Source organism: Rhea americana, unplaced genomic scaffold, assembly GCF_003343005.1.
Source record: "Rhea americana isolate MKP2758 unplaced genomic scaffold, rheAme1 scaffold_445, whole genome shotgun sequence".
In the NCBI taxonomy this organism is placed as follows: domain Eukaryota; kingdom Metazoa; phylum Chordata; class Aves; order Rheiformes; family Rheidae; genus Rhea; species Rhea americana.
Window position 1 is genome coordinate 303,879 of NW_028186585.1, and position 15,987 is coordinate 319,865.

Here is a 15,987-nt window from a genome sequence, read left to right on the forward strand (position 1 = left end):
CCGCCGCCGCCGCCACCACAGCGGGGAAACGGGCAACTCGCTTTGGCCTCCTCCCGCCTCGGGCCCTGCCGGCCCGCTCCCCCCCCCCCGCGGGGCGGCCTCCTGCCCTTCCAGCCTCCGCGACGCTTCGCCTGCCATYTTTAGTAGGGGCACCCCGTTTCTAGTCTTCGGAGCGCCGCGCGCCGTGCCCTGAGCCAAGATGGCTCCCCTGACGCCTCCTCCGCCATGTCTCGGTCGGGCAAGCCTGCTGCCTAGCCTCCTTCCCAGCGTTCCGCCGGCTGCCCTCAGCCAAGATGGCGGCGGAGCGGCGCCGGGGGAGGGCGAGGCGTGCTGCTGCCGCCATCTTGCTTGCGGGCACCCCCGCTACCGCTGAGCTGGCCTTCGCGGGCGCGCGGGGGGTGCCGGGAGGCTGCGGGGTCCCTGTAGCCGGGCTGGGGCCGCCGGTGGTCCCGGGGGGGCGGGGGCGGACACGCCGTATAAATGGCGCCCGGGGGGGGCTTGCGGCCCTCCGGGCGCCCCGGAGGCAGCGAGGACCCGCAGCAGCGCGCGCGGAGCGTTGGATCTCTCCGGCCCGGCCCGGCCCGGCCCGCCGGGAGGCGCTTTCTGCGGGGCTGGCGGCGGCCTCCCGGCTCGGCCCCCCCTGCGGCGGCCGCGGCCGAGGCGGCGAGGGGCCGGGGGGTGCCGTGAGGCAGCGCGCGGGGTGGCTGCCCGGGCGCGCTGGCGGTATCGCTCCCTAGGTAGCGGTGGGCTCCTGACGCCCCCCTCGCTCGCGGGGAGCCGCATGCGCTGAGTGTCTTAAATCCCCGAAGCCCGTTCTGTCCTCTGCTCCTTTCCCTCTGACTAGGGCTCTCTGWGAAGAGCGTGTTGGTCTCAGCCTTGGCCTCCTTGGCTCCCCCGCGGTTTTTGCCGAAGGCTTCAGGATGTATTGCAGACGTGTCCTGTTGGTTTTACTGGTCCCTGTTGGGCAGGATTGCCACAAGGCCTGAGGCTGGGTGGGCACTGAGATGTAAAACGTGGTACCCGCATGCTAAGAAGCTTGCGTTCTGGCTTTGAGAGTCAGGGTTCTTTTTTTGTTTCTTTGTTGGCTCTGATTGGATTTTAATTACTTGTCTGGGAGGTTGAGCAGAGCGCTGGACACAAAAGGTTAATGTAGGTGTACAGTTCATTTGATAGTAGGATTAACTCATTGCAACGTATTAGCCTTCTCCTATAACATCTGGTGTCTATGTATAGTTCAGATTTGCTGACCTCCCTGGCAGTACTGTTGTCCAGGCAGGTAACTGCTGCACGCACATGTGAGGCTTACGTTGCCCTTCTTTCAGAGCTTCTGCAGTCCCATGGCGACTTACCTAGAGTTCATCCAACAAAACGAGGAGCGTGATGGCGTGCGTTTCAGCTGGAACGTGTGGCCCTCCAGCAGGCTGGAGGCCACAAGGATGGTTGTCCCCCTGGCCTGTCTGCTGACGCCACTGAAGGAGCGTCTCGACCTGCCACCTGTGCAGTATGAACCGGTAGTTTGTAGCAGACCAACTTGCAAAGCGATACTCAACCCACTCTGGTATGAATTTCTTAGCTGGGGATGTTAGGGGATGGATAGTATCTAGTTTTTATCTAAACATCACTACTTCCTCATTCCCCTTTTACTCAGCCCAGTGCCTGGCAGCCTCTTGCATTTAGGCACAATGGTATTGTTAAAATCCTTGTGTGCTTAGTGAGGTGTGTTCAATGCCAGCCTGTTACTAGAGCTGCCAGAACCAGAGGAGAGCAGAAAGCCTTCAGAGAGACTGTTAAACCAGAGTTAACGTGAAGATACCCACTTCCATTACCATYCCAGGGAATTCTCTGGTGAACCATGAAACTTAAACTAAGCAGAGATACTGATTTTACAGATACTGTCCTCTGAGTTGTGATGTTGACTTGATTTCCTGCTTYCTACACATTCAACTTCTCACAGGGCAATTCCAGTATAAGCATCAAGATTTTCTTTGACATTTTGCTGAGAATTAAAGATCTCTGATCCAAAACCATATGATGATGATGATACATACTCAGAGCACGCTGTTGGCTGAGAAATATCAGGGAAGGGAGCTGCCAATAAGAGGGACAGAAAGTAAGAGGAGATCAAGCCTGAGCAACAAGAATGTGCATGTGCTTTACTACACTAGTGGTTATAGCACATCCCAGTGGGCCAAGGAGGGTAAACTCTGCTGGGCAGGAAACAGCCTGTTTGTTCTGCGGTTGAACAGGATCTGGGTGAATAGCTCTTGCTCTGTGACTGGAATGCTTGTGTGCTACAGCTATACRAATAATAAGACTACTAAGATAAGTCTTAGCTTCTCAGTCATCCACTGGGCTGATGAACTTGGAAACTGCTGGGCTGGATGTAGCTAAAGGGACTTTCTGCCATTGGAACAAGAGCCTGGATCCCTGGAACTCTGTCATTAAAGGTTGTGGTTTCTGATATTTTGTTTCTTCATCTGTGCTGTGAACGAGCATAGATAACTGAGAAGCTGGACTGTAACCTTGTTGCTGTAGTTGTGCTAACTGCCTCCTCTTTCCTTTCTTGCAGCCAAGTTGACTATCGGGCCAAGCTCTGGGCTTGTAATTTCTGTTTTCAGAGAAATCAGGTAGGCTGAAAAAAGCTTCAGCCCTTTCATCATCCTCCATAGCCAGCCTATTGTCTCTTCTTTGAATATATTATTGATAGGCACACCTGGAAAAAGATGTTAAAAGAAGCAGAAATCTCACCTTTTGTAGATTCCTTCTCTTGCTGAATCCAGGCCAGAATTACTTGTTACTCAGGATGTTTTACGTGATGTCTTGTCTATTTTCAGTTCACTTTTGCCAGTGTTTTTGCCAGAATGTAGGGCACAGAAAGGAGGTATAAAGCTATTTTGTTTCCTGTGTGTTCTTTGCATGTTATATTTCCTGTTCTTGCCAAGTATGTATGCCATGTGAAACTGTCACATGGCCAAACAAGTTTCAGCTAACGTGTAGCCACTGCTTTCGCTGTGCCTTTTAGTTACAGTGGACTGAGTCGCAGTCTGTCCTGCTGRTCACTGTTGTCAGTTCCTAGGGAGACAGCAGTACTGGACTCACTGTGAATAATCAAATTAGTGCAGTGACAGTAAATAAAGAGTTGAATAACCACATCATAATTAGGGCAGCTTCTGTAATGTAGAGGGGAGCCCTACATTTCTATCTTGCAACTTCCTTGTCCTACTTTTTGGTTCTCTTTTTCAGTTCCCTCCAACATATGCAGGCATATCTGAGCTCAATCAACCAGCAGAACTTATGCCTCAGTTTTCAACAATTGAATATATAGTGCAGGTAAGTGAATCACAGKCAAGTTTGAAATGTCTCTCAGAAATGTCTTATTTGTGACAGCTGAGGTATGTTTTTATTTCACTTAAGATTTCCACAAAGTGCTTAAGACAGAACTCATTCCTTATCCAGAGAGCATTATGAACTGTCACTTAACGTATGCACATGCCCAGTGACTCTGTCTCTTTCCACACTAGCGAGGTCCTCAGACACCATTGATCTTCCTCTATGTTGTTGACACGTGCTTGGAAGAGGACGACTTACAGGCTCTGAAGGAGTCCCTGCAGATGTCCCTAAGTCTGCTGCCTGCTGATGCTCTCGTGGGGCTCATCACTTTTGGCAGAATGGTCCAGGTTCATGAGCTGAGCTGCGAAGGGATTTCCAAGAGTTACGTGTTTAGGGGCACAAAGGACCTGACAGCTAAGCAAATACAGGTATGTCCTGCCCTCTGTTAGGCCAGTGGCTTGTTCCTGTTAGCTCCACTGATGCCACTGCTGGTCTTGCAAGCCCTGGGCTTGCAGGGAGGCTCAGTGCTCTTGATTATTTGCTATGTTATTTCCCTCCAAGCATCTGTCATATCTTTTTGTAAACTCCTTGCAAGCTTGTCCAAGATAGAGTTTGTATGATGCAAAGACTAATCATTTCAGATTTTAATGAATTTAATTCTGCAGTGTTGGGGGCCTTGAGGTATATTACTTGACAACAAATAATGGGTTTAGGGTTTCAATGCTAATCTCCTCTGCTTCCTCTTTACTATTCCGTAGGATATGCTTGGGCTTTCAAGGCCAGGTGTCCCCATTCAACAGGGAAGACCTCTTCAGCCTCAGGAACAACCTGTTATTTCTAGCAGGTAAGTGTGTTGGTTACATCAGCGCAGCAGAAGGCTGGCTCAGGTGCTGTGTGCCCCTTTGGACCCAGGCTGCTAAACCTAGGTTTTCTAAAAGGAGTCTTTTAAAGAAGATTTGAATGGTATTGCCTTGTCAAAGTTATTTCCCTGCAAAAAGTGGTACATGTGGATGGATTTTACTAAAGTAGCAGGCAGCACATTAGACTTCAGTATCTTGGTTTTTCAGTGGCAAGAGCACAGTTGCTATTCAGGTTTCTGCTTGAAAAATTGTAGAGCAGCTGTCTTTYGTAAAACGTCTACCTTTGGAAAGCATGTTGCTAAATCACCACTGAAGTCTTTTCCTATGCTTTATGTGACTGTGCTGCCTTGTAGGTTCCTGATGTCTTGCTTTGTTTGAATTATTTGTGTTCCACAAGCCTGTTATCTGAGAAAGCTTGGGTGTAAGATGGGGCACACCACATGGCTCCTTGCTTCTGATRCACACAAATTGCACTGACAGAATTATCAGGGACAAAAAGGCACCTTATTTCTTCCCTGAACTGCAGTGGCTTGTAAAGTGTAAAACATTTTCTTTTGAATTTTTGCAGGTTTCTGCAGCCAGTACATAAGATTGACATGAATTTAACAGATCTGCTTGGAGAACTGCAAAGGGACCCATGGCCAGTGACCCAGGGAAAGAGGCCTTTACGGTCCACTGGAGTAGCTCTTTCTATTGCTGTTGGCTTACTGGAGGTACTCTTAGTGCTGCTGTTTATTTGAAATGAGCTGGTCAAAGTAAGCACGTGGCAGTCTTTGCTGAAACCCATGCAGGTCACAGTCCAACTTAGTCTGTGGCTCAGTTATGCTGGGATGCAGAGTTATAATTTGTTTCCACTGATATTTGAGGTGAGTTAGCACCAGCTGGTGTGGAGTGGGCTGGAAACTTGCATCTAAATGATGAAAGATGCAGACTTTTACCTCTGATTTCTGTGCATGCTGCCAAGTGCAGGTGATAGTACGGACAAGGTTTATCCAAGGGTCATCTAAGACATAAGGAAAAAGGAGAGTAGAGGCTGTCTGCTTCCTGTTTTGAAGACATGAAGCCTGAGCTAACCTGGCTCTAAACTTGAGTGCTGTGTCTCTTGGGAAATTTACTGAGGTGGCCTCTAGCAGAAGCAAGTCCTTAATGGGGTTGCGTAAGTGCACATCAGGCTATTCTCTAAAGAAAAGCGGTGTTGCTCTTTAATCAATCTCTTTAATACAAAGCCTTACTTTTATTTTAGGGTACATTTCCAAACACAGGGGCCAGGATAATGTTGTTTACAGGTGGGCCACCAACGCAAGGACCAGGCATGGTGGTAGGAGATGAACTGAAAACACCCATCCGTTCTTGGCACGACATAGAGAAGGACAATGCAAGGTTTATGAAGAAGGCCACTAAAGTAAGTGCTGATGTCTGCTGGGAGCAAAGCCACATGCAGTAGCTTGGGTTTACTAGTGGGTGTGACATAGTCCACTTGAAGGCAAAACTGAATGTTGTGGAAGTCAGAACACTAAATGGGGTGAGAAGTAACACAAGCCTATGTATGCTGCTGTATAGATGGYTGCTCAAACCTTTTTCAGGGTATAAATATGTCCTGCTCTCTTTGATATGCAAACGGTATATCTAGATGTGTATGGGTGTCCATGAAGAGCCAGAGTCTTTCTGTGCATTAAGGTGTGACAGTGATCCTCAAGGAAAGGGTAGAACAGAGTTCCTGCTAGTTACTTCTCCAGGAGTCTTGTTTTCTGAGAGAATGAGATATTTCAGTGTTATTTCTCAAGGTCTACCTAATGGAGGGTGGACAGTGTGTTCACCAACATCATTGTATCTCCTTCTGAAGGCTGGGGGAGGGGGGTAGGAAGAAAATTGCCTGTCTGCCAAGAATTGGTCACTTCCCCAAAGCCTCCTTTGTCTTTTTGACATATGGCAGAATAGTTAAAATAGTTAAAATGGCAGGCATGAAGTGTGCCTGGCAGGTTAGAGAAACCAGCATGACGTCTTTCCTCTTAATTGGCACCTTGAAACCTCTGGGTCCCCTGTAAGTTACTGCAGGCAAAGAGCCCATGCTTGGCTGAAGGCAGCAATTCACGTCCCCTCTGTATTTGTGACTTACAACTCAAGCTTCTGCAAATGCAAACGTTGCAGGAGCAACACTGCTCCAGCGGACAGCTGTTCACCTATTACAGAGTTGATAATCACTTCATTTGTGGCTTGCTTCATGGCCCGATTTGGAGACCAGAAGAAAAACTGCCCATCAGTGTCCTAAACTCCTATGTATGTTGTCTGTCTTCCCTAGCACTACGAGTCTTTGGCTAATCGTACTGCAACCAACGGTCATTGCATTGACATCTATGCCTGCGCCCTGGATCAGACTGGCCTGCTAGAGATGAAGTGTTGTGCAAACCTCACCGGGTAGGTTTGCAGTAGGAAAGCACAAATACACCTCTTCAGAGGGGGATAAGAGTTCAGAAAATAGTTATTTTGCAATCAAGGTAAAAGGGTGCTATTTATTTATTTATTTATTTTGTCTTGTCATTTTGTTCTAAACTGTGGTTTGAATTTGCCAGGAAGTGCATGACAAACCTCCCCTGATTCCAGTCCACATTTTYAAAGTCTCAAAACAGCATGAGCATGCGAATTAACACTGCTGTGTGTTGTGTTCTTTTTTTTTTTTTTAATAAAAGAAAAAAAATCAGTGTTCTGCTTTGCAAAGGACAAGTTGCATCATGCTTCAGAGTACTTTTTCAAACACTTTCAGCCTTCTTAGGAGGTAGCAAGTATCCTTTGCAGATGAGAAGGGATACAGAAGCCATGGTTTGTGGTGTGTGCATGACCAGAGTGCTATCATAAGATGAGCTTCAGGTGTGGTTATTAGAAGCTTTCTTTGTATGGGCTGGGATGGATTTTTTTTTTTTCTGCTTAACAGGTCCCTTTTGCATCCTCCAGGGATTCTTGGCCTCCCTGTTTTATGTGACACATTTAGGGAGCAAGCATCTGTGTTGCAAGCTGATGGAAACCTTATAACCTCTGTGAAAAAGAGTGTGTGCTAAACTGGGCCCTTTTAGGGACTCACTGTGTCTTTATTGGGTATTTGAAATCTGCTTGGTYTAGGGAGCAGCAAGATGGTTTGGGCAAATCCAGGGTGCTTGTAAGGAATCACAAGAAGAGAGATTGTTTGACCCTTTGGCTGTGTCACTAAATCTTATCCAGTGAAGCCTGAGTTTCCCAAAGGAATTGGGAGAGCCACTACATCCTTTGTCGTCATGGCAAAGTGCATGCACCAGRCCTTCTGATGCAGCCCTGCAACATCGCCTTTGTAGTCTGGATGGCTCCAGCCCTGCACCCAGCCCTTCTCAGGGGAAGCAGGCTGAGCAGAGCTCTTTTCTAGAGCTCTTTTTCTTGGGAAGTTTGTAACCAGTGGAACATTATTGTTTTTAAGGCAACTAAAGGGTTGCCAAGAAATGTAGTTGAAAAAACAAGCTGGCAAAGATGGAGCACTAACTTGTCTGGCTTTGGAGGCATCCATGAATCTGCGTTGCCCACTGCAGACTCCACCTAGATAAAGACATGTTTAAAAGCAGTTTCTGCCTGTGTTTGCATGCATAAGAATTGGAGGGGGTATTCTTTGTGAGTTATTTCCAGTTCCTAGTTGTTTCCCTGAGTTAATCTGTTTTCCTTTTCCAGAGGTCACATGGTGATGGGAGACTCCTTCAACACTTCCCTCTTCAAGCAGACCTTCCAGCGTGTGTTTAACAAAGGGTTCAATGGGGAATTTCGGATGGCTTTTGGTGCAAGCTTGGAAGTGAAGGTGAGAGATTAGTCTCATTGGATGACATCAACTGGGAAATGTGAGTGCTAGGTTAACAGGAGAGTTGATTAAGTATTTGGATTGTAGAAAACTCTACACTTTTGAGCTGAGCTTTAGTGCATGCTTTAGAAGAAGCTGCAGACTGGATGGAGTGGAGGGATTTTTGTTTGAAAGTTTATTAAACTTACGTTTTTTTTTAAAAAAAAAGGGCAAAAAGAAAAGAAAAAAGAAAAAAAGAAAGCTTGAGCTCTGCCTCTCCTCACCTGGCAATGAACATTTCGTACTCTCTAGTGGTGTCTATGGGTATGTCTTCATTACTAAAATGTGACTGTGTTGATTTTCTTACCTTCAGCAACTGTAGCAATAAGTGACTCTGAAAAGTACTCAGAGYTTCTTTCCATGACAGCCACATGTATGCACTTTCTGGTCAAAGTTGGGCAGCTTATTTATTCTGTGTGTTCTATTTGACTAATTTGATCTTTTCGAACTATTTTTGACCTGTTCTAGACCTCTAGGGAGCTGAAAATTGCAGGAGCTATTGGACCATGTGTATCTCTGAATGATAAAGGGCCATGTGTCTCTGAAAATGTAAGTTTATAAAGGATTATATGGAATAATTATTACTAAAGAAGTAAATAGTACAAAGCTTGTATCTAGACCTACAGCTTAGCTGGAATGTCATATTTTCCAAGAAGAGCAGTTTGGAAACATCCCTAAGAAAAGACAGTCTCTTCTAGATGAAATCCTTGCCCCCTAAAGCCTTCTCTTAACTGTATGTCACCCAAGTAACTTGATTTACATCCAGAAGATAGAAATTCAGAAGACCTTCCACGACTTGTACCTCTGTTCAGAATTTCACATAAGCTTATGTTACCCACTGCTACAAGCAAAAATGCAGCTTTCTATCCAATTCTGTGCAGGAGCTTGGAATTGGAGGAACATCTCAATGGAAAATTTGTAGCCTGGATCCAAGCACAACTCTGGCCATTTACTTTGAAGTGGTAAATCAGGTTGGTCCTGGCTTTTCTTTTTTGGTCTTAATTTGTACACCAAAATATTTGTTTCTAATAGGGCCAGCGAATGCAGCTACATGCCTTGTGCTACAAGTGGACAGCTGCAAAGTAATTTAGTGTTTTGTGTCAAAGAAAYGTTCTCAGAGGTTATTTCCGTATGTGAGAAATTGCCTAATATTTTATTTTGTACAAAACCTGCATTCTTTCTTCCTGTCTTCTTTCTATGGTATTTATTTAGCAAAGAAGAAATTGTCTTTCTGCATAACTAAATTATGGAATTCATTGCTATTAGATGTTGYGGAGAATAAAAGTATAAACACCTCTAAATTCTTGGAGGATTGATCCTCCAAGTTGTAATATGTAATYGTTCAGAAGCAATTTCTGGCTGGGGAAGTTTCTGAGGAAGCAGCAGCTGGAAGCTAGGAGGGTCACCCCAAAAGCATTCCACTCTGTGGGCCTCTCTTTTTTGCCCRCTCTGCCATGTGGGTTTGCTACTGTAGGGAATAGGCTGCGGGACTCAAGGGACCTTTTCTCAGAACTCATACTGTCATTCTTGTGTTCTGTGCTGTAAAGATATGTTGCTGCCATCCTTTAAGGGACCAGCTGATGAAGTGTCAGGTACAACATCAAATGGGCCCACCGCCACTTGACTTTGAGGGCCGCTGGAAAGTGAGACACTAACAGGCATCTCTTCCCTGATCCATCTCAAGCTCATGCTTATTTTATGATTGCTCGAATGATGCCCTGGAATTGTCTCTGCAGTGTGCAGAGCTATGGAAAAGCCAGCCTGTTTTGAAGGCTTGCCTTGTTTCATTTGCAGCACAATGCACCAATACCTCAGGGAGGCAGAGGAGCGGTTCAGTTTGTCACTCAGTACCAACACTCCAGTATGCAGAAACGCATTCGAGTCACGACCATAGCCAGAAAGTGAGTATTTCATGCCAATTCTCTGGCAGAATGGCAGAAATTCTAGCCACGGTCTGTATTGGAATTTTTTGAGCCTTTTTTTGCATATATTGGCCACAGAGTATTTGGCACATGAGAGATGAATCTGGTSGGGGTTTTGCTGAAGAAGAATGCACACAACACTAACCCTTTACTCTCTCTCTAGCTGGGCAGATGCACAGAGTCAGCTCCCACATATAGAAGCTGCATTTGACCAGGAAGCAGCTGCCGTGCTGATGGCACGGCTAGGAGTGTACAGAGCCGAATCAGAGGAGGGACCTGATGTACTGCGATGGCTGGACAGACAGCTGATCAGACTGGTAAGACTGGACTGCAGTTGAATGCAGTCCACAACCATGTGGAGCTGATACTAACAGTTACAGTGTATCAGACACTGAGAAAAGCAGGGCTGGTGTGAAATAGAGACTGAAGTACCAAAACACACAATGACATGTTGCACGCTGAAATGATTATAGAGTCATTTATAGCTAAAACTATGGATGCAGCTTAATTTCAGAGGAGCAGCTGCTGAAATTCCAGTCTGCTGCTGCTCTAGAAGGAAGTAGAGTTGCTGCAGAAGTGTTTGATAATGTGCAAAGCACTGTAGGTATAACGTAGTATCTCTGATTTAGTGAAAAGAGATACGCATTAGTAGCCCTATTTCTTTCATTCTTAGATAATTTTGAATCTATATATTAAATAAAGAGATTCAGTCACCACTTTCGTTCCATTAAGATACAGAAGTCTCTAAATAAGAATAGCCTGTATATTTTATGTTACTTGCTATTGTTGCTTTCCTGCCTTGGTTACTCTGTTTAAAAACAACAAAAAATTCCAAAAAAATCTTAACTCTTAAAAAAAAAAAAAAAAAAAAAAAAAAAAAGCTCACCAGAACATCCATATTTCCTTCAACAGTGTCAGAAATTTGGACAGTACAACAAAGATGATCCTAACTCCTTCAGATTGTCAGAATCATTCTCTTTGTATCCCCAGGTAAGAACTTCACTTTCTGCAGATGTGGGAAAAGTTTGCAAGGGTGGGAGTGATGATGAAGCCTCTTGTTGCATTTTATCAGATTCATGAGGGGAGGAACAGATGCTTTTTAATTTTGGCAAGCTGGTTCTGTAGTTCAGTGTTGCGAATGACTGGTAATGAATGACCTTKGAGGAGTTAATGAGGAGGAGTTTTTCTGGAAGAATTTGTTCAGAAAGATTGGACTTTGAAGAAGCTTCAGCAATTAACTGGTATTTCTTTTCTCTCATCTTTCTGTTGCAGTTCATGTTCCATTTGCGACGCTCCCCATTCCTGCAGGTCTTCAATAATAGCCCAGATGAATCTTCCTATTATCGTCACCACTTCGCTCGGCAAGATCTGACCCAGTCTCTCGTTATGATCCAGCCCATCCTTTATGCTTATTCTTTCTATGGACCTCCTGAGGTGAGTCCCTGTTWAGCAAGAAATGGTGGAATGATCCAAAATAATAAGTATTCAATCAAAGTAACATCAAAAAAGTCCTCATTTATTTTTTTTGATCAGAGTAATTATTGAAGGATGAGATGAGGTAGAATAAAATATAAATTGTCATTTCAGTAAACTTGCAGCTTTGATTTAAAAAATAAGATCTGGTGAATCCTGCAGTTGTCAATAGTGCTCTCGCCTCTTTGTCAGAGGCTGCCATCTCCACTGCATAAATCAGCAAGCCTCAGCCCCTCAAGGTCACAATCCCCCACCAGCTCCTTGTTTTCAGTTGTTTATGCAGCAATTTTAAACTGTGTGAATAGTCRATGGTCAGACAGATTGCCTTATACCAGTATCATCCTTGGAAGGAGAGCATCTGACAGGAAAGAGATGCAGAAGCTACTAGAATAACACTTTGAGCGATTAGCAGTGACTGACCTTCTTGTTTATTTTCCCCAGCCAGTGCTTTTGGACAGCAGCAGTATTCTTCCAGACAGAATCCTCCTGATGGATACCTTCTTCCAGATAGTTATCTACCTCGGTGAGGTACAGTGAAATACGTACTCTTTCTCGAAACCTTTGCACTCCCTCCCTCTTGCCATGCATGCACACAGTGCCTTCATTTATATATAATAAGCTGCTTGGGAAGCCTATGCTAGCCTGTGTTTTTGAGAGCTGCTCCTGTGGAGCATTCCTTCCACCATGACCTCAAGGTTCAGACCAACATCCAAAGCCTTGASTTTCCAGTGCCGCCACATCATGAAGACCTGTAGGTCTATATTTCAATCCTGTTTGTTTTTTTAACGGAGCGGTAAGTTACTATAGCTGGATAACAGAAGTATCKCACATTCTGAAGAAGTCAATGGGGAAGGTGATGAAGCTGCCTTTCTCTTCTTTCCATGGGAATCTTCCTTTTCTTTGATGCCTCTTTCCCTCATATCCATTTTAGCTCTGTTTGAGGTATAGCCCTCATCAGTTTGGTCACTAACCTAAGTTTTTTTTTTTAACATAAACCTATCTTGGTTTATCATCAAATATTCCTGTTAGTGAAAATGTTTCTGGGAGGCATTTTAATTCTTCCCTTTGTTTTTTGAACTAGGCTACTTGAGTGCTTGTATTTAACAACTGTTATTAGCACGCTCGTGGTTTGGCATGACAGCTTGCAGCAGCTCCATTACTAGCTTCCTACTTCCCTCCACGTAGGATTTGWTCTCTCTTTGAGAAGCAAGCAGGCAGACCTGATTGACATGAGTAGGAGTTGAAAGCTTGAGTCAGTGATGACAAAATATCTTCCAAAATTACTTTAAACAGTCTTTACCTACCTAAACTGTTGCAGTTGAAGACATTTAGGTATTGGGTAAAATTAGACTAAGAAAGAGCTAAGTTTCTGATCTACATAGTTACCTTAAAAATACCATAAAGCATCGGCTGCTACCATTTAAGACCAAGTCAAAATCACCATATCAGTGCTTTATAAATGCTTTTTTTTTTCTGTTCCTGAATCTGTATTAAAAACCTTTCACTCTGTTGGCAGTAGTGAAAGCATATATCTGTCCAATGCTCTATATGCAGAAATATGTGTAATAGTCTGATGCCTTAAAGACATACCAGTTAAAAGGGGGAGGCCTGTAGAGAGGGTATGTACTAGTTCTTATTTCCTCCCTTTCCTGTAAAATAGACTATTGCACAGTGGCAGAAAGCTGGTTACCAAGACATGCCTGAATATGAAAACTTCAAGCACTTACTGCAAGCCCCACTGGATGATGCCCAGGAAATCTTGCAGACTAGATTCCCAATGCCACGTTACATCAACACTGAACACGGGGGCAGTCAGGTAAGGAGCTTTATCCAAGAGCTCTTACTGCTGCTGAATAGTGCAAATGCCTGTATYTTCTGCTTTACTAGAAGGATGGTTCTATAAGTTAAATACAGCAGTAGTAGCCCTCCAAAATGTAGGGCTTGCATCTTTTCTCATGTGCTCTTATTGCAAATACATGTCTTTTAATAAACCAGTTGCTCATTGGACATKCTTTTGACATATGAGGTTACAGAAAGTCCCAAAATAGCCAGCTTAAATATCTCTTATTCCTAATAGAGGGGGGCAATAAATGATTTGGCTAAGTATAAAAACTTACCCAAGATAAGGAGCAATCAATCAGATTGCTAGGACAGTAAGATACACTGAATGATTGAGCATATGTTGTACTCCATTTGTTATTAATTTCTGGTGTGACCACATTATGCTGATTCTCCACAGAACCCTGTTCCCAACAGTAGGCAGGGGCATGCGAGGGACAGTGCTGGTGACATGCCTGTGTCACAGGGTACCAGACCTGCCCTGCCAGATGAGCACCTCTTGCCATRGCAGAGCAGAGCCAGAGAGAGATTTGTGAGAGACTGTTTTTGCTTTCCAAATTAAGGTGCCCAGAGAGTGCTGTCACTGCCTTGTGGTAAACTAACTTCAAAATGTAGCAGGGYAGGAAACCCAAGCAGCCCAAACTCCTGCCTGCACTCTGAGAGGATGGGAAGATGCCTGAAGTGTTCAACTTGGTTTCCCACTTTCCCTCCCCTAAGAGTTCYTCCCAAACCTTGTTCTGTTACAAGGTTCCAGAATATGGTTTCTTACAAAGCAGTTTGTAAAATTCAGAGGCATTTTAGCAGAATTTTCTCTGCCCTTTGGGAGTTACAGCTGAGCCATAACATCCCTTTCTTACCCCCACACTACCAGTTAAAGTCAGCAGATTCTTGCTTTAAATCCATTAAAATTTTCTGTAGAGCAGGGCTGTTTCTGCTTAACAAAGACAGTGGGGAAGGAGGGGGCGGCGAGGCTATGTGCGTACCAGATGAGGTATGTGGTACGCATGTGGAGAGGAAGGATACAGGTGTCTTCAGTGTCTTATCCCAGATAAATCTGTGCCTGTTTATCCATGTGTTCCTTATATCTAAGGGACTAAGGTGCTGTTTTACTTCGTTCTCTGTCTTCCTTTCCTGCCTTCCACGTAAGCATTGATAAATGACACTTGCTAATGGTGACCAAAATGTAGTCAAATGAGAGGTATGTGCTGAGTGAGACAGGATCATGGTAATTTGCTATGGTTATGGTCTTAATACTTGCACTTGAACTTGAAACTTATATTAAACTAGTACCTTGCTGGCAAGGGAGAGGAACATTGGCTAGTGATATACCTGGGGTGACAGGAGGTCTCGAGGGAGCTGACAGGTCTATCATTTTACAAAAATAACCTCTCTATAATGTTTTATTTTAATAGGCCCGGTTCCTCTTGTCTAAAGTGAACCCTTCTCAGACCCACAATAACATCTATGCATGGGGACAGGTAAGCAATGGAAGAGCTGCTCATGTTCATTAGGAATGCTGGAAAATGCATATTGTATGTATTTGTCTGTGTATTAGCCCTTCAGTTTCATCACATGGTATCAGGCTACGAATGGTGAGCTGGTTATGTTTGTGCTAATACTCCTACCCAAGAGCTTTGGCAGACATACACGGATAGATTTGAAAATCGCAGAATAGTTGGTTTGGAAGGGACCTCTGGTGAGTTTTAGATGACCTGATGTGTAGGAAATGGTGAAGATGAATTTCTACATCTGGTGTAGAACTCTTAGGTCACAAATAATGTATGTAGTACTCTGGAAAAAATAACTAGTGTCTAAGTACATACAGTACAGTTTATCTGAGAATACTAGACTTATGTCCTTTTGTGATCTTGTTTGCATAGAGCTCTGGATAGGAAAAGATCCGCATGCTTTAGAAAGAAGGGTGGTTGTGTYTGTTTCCTGCCCCTCTTCCTCCCCCACCCCCCTGCCTTCACTACTGCAGATTGCATGGAAGGGTATTGTAAGGAGTGTGGTCAAYGTCCTCTTTCCACTAGATCTCTTCTTTAGAGGGAAGTAAAGGTGGTTGATTTTAGCAGGCAGTTAGCTCAGACTGGTGACACTTAATTTGCTTAAGCATCTTAGATGTTTGGTTTGCATCTTATTTGCTTAATATTGTTAACAGTATTATTTTGCACTCAYTCTACTTTATGTTACTGCAGGAATCAGGAGCTCCAATCTTAACAGATGATGTTAGCCTCCAGGTATTCATGGACCATCTGAAAAAGCTGGCAGTTTCAAGCGCATCCTAACGTTGACCTAACCAAGAAGGAAGGACRGAAGAGTTGCATAGATCATGTTGGTGATAGGAGTGGAGCAACTTATTGCATTCTCGTCTCTTTTTTTTAGTCTAAGACTTTAAACTATTCCATGAAACAAATATTCATGGAGTTTTGTACTTGGCCCTTCTAGATATTAATTTATTTCTATTCCTTTTTGTGTGTGTTCTGTTTAATCCACGTTCTTCCCATCATCGTAATCAGAGCTGAAAGATGTTTTAGCTAAATCTTAAGCGTAATTTTTAAATGTACTGTGTTCTTAAAACGTTTCTTTTAGCAACTTTCTCGGAAAGCAGGGACTATAWTAATGAGAAATAAAACTGTCTCAGAGCATTAATTTAGTACTAATCCAAATGTGGCTGTTAAAAATGGCGGCGGTTCTTTTCCTTACGCGCACC

At 44.3% G+C, this 15,987-nt stretch overlaps 1 protein-coding gene across 1 annotated transcript; it reads left to right on the top strand.

Annotated features, from left to right (window-relative positions):
• Nucleotides 1–791: 791 nt before the first annotated feature.
• SEC23B (SEC23 homolog B, COPII component) lies at nt 792–15,926 on the top strand. The gene is made up of 19 exons (XM_085315978.1): nt 792–1,558; nt 2,570–2,627; nt 3,244–3,330; nt 3,522–3,758; nt 4,089–4,174; nt 4,759–4,903; nt 5,434–5,592; nt 6,490–6,605; nt 7,878–8,001; nt 8,509–8,589; nt 8,922–9,011; nt 9,835–9,941; nt 10,126–10,279; nt 10,875–10,952; nt 11,235–11,396; nt 11,877–11,963; nt 13,096–13,251; nt 14,687–14,752; nt 15,473–15,926. The coding sequence occupies exons 1-19, from the start codon at nt 1,338–1,340 to the stop codon at nt 15,560–15,562; spliced, it is 2,304 nt and encodes a 767-aa protein (XP_085172104.1). The 5' UTR covers nt 792–1,337; the 3' UTR covers nt 15,563–15,926.
• The last annotated feature ends 61 nt before the right edge of the window (nt 15,927–15,987 follow it).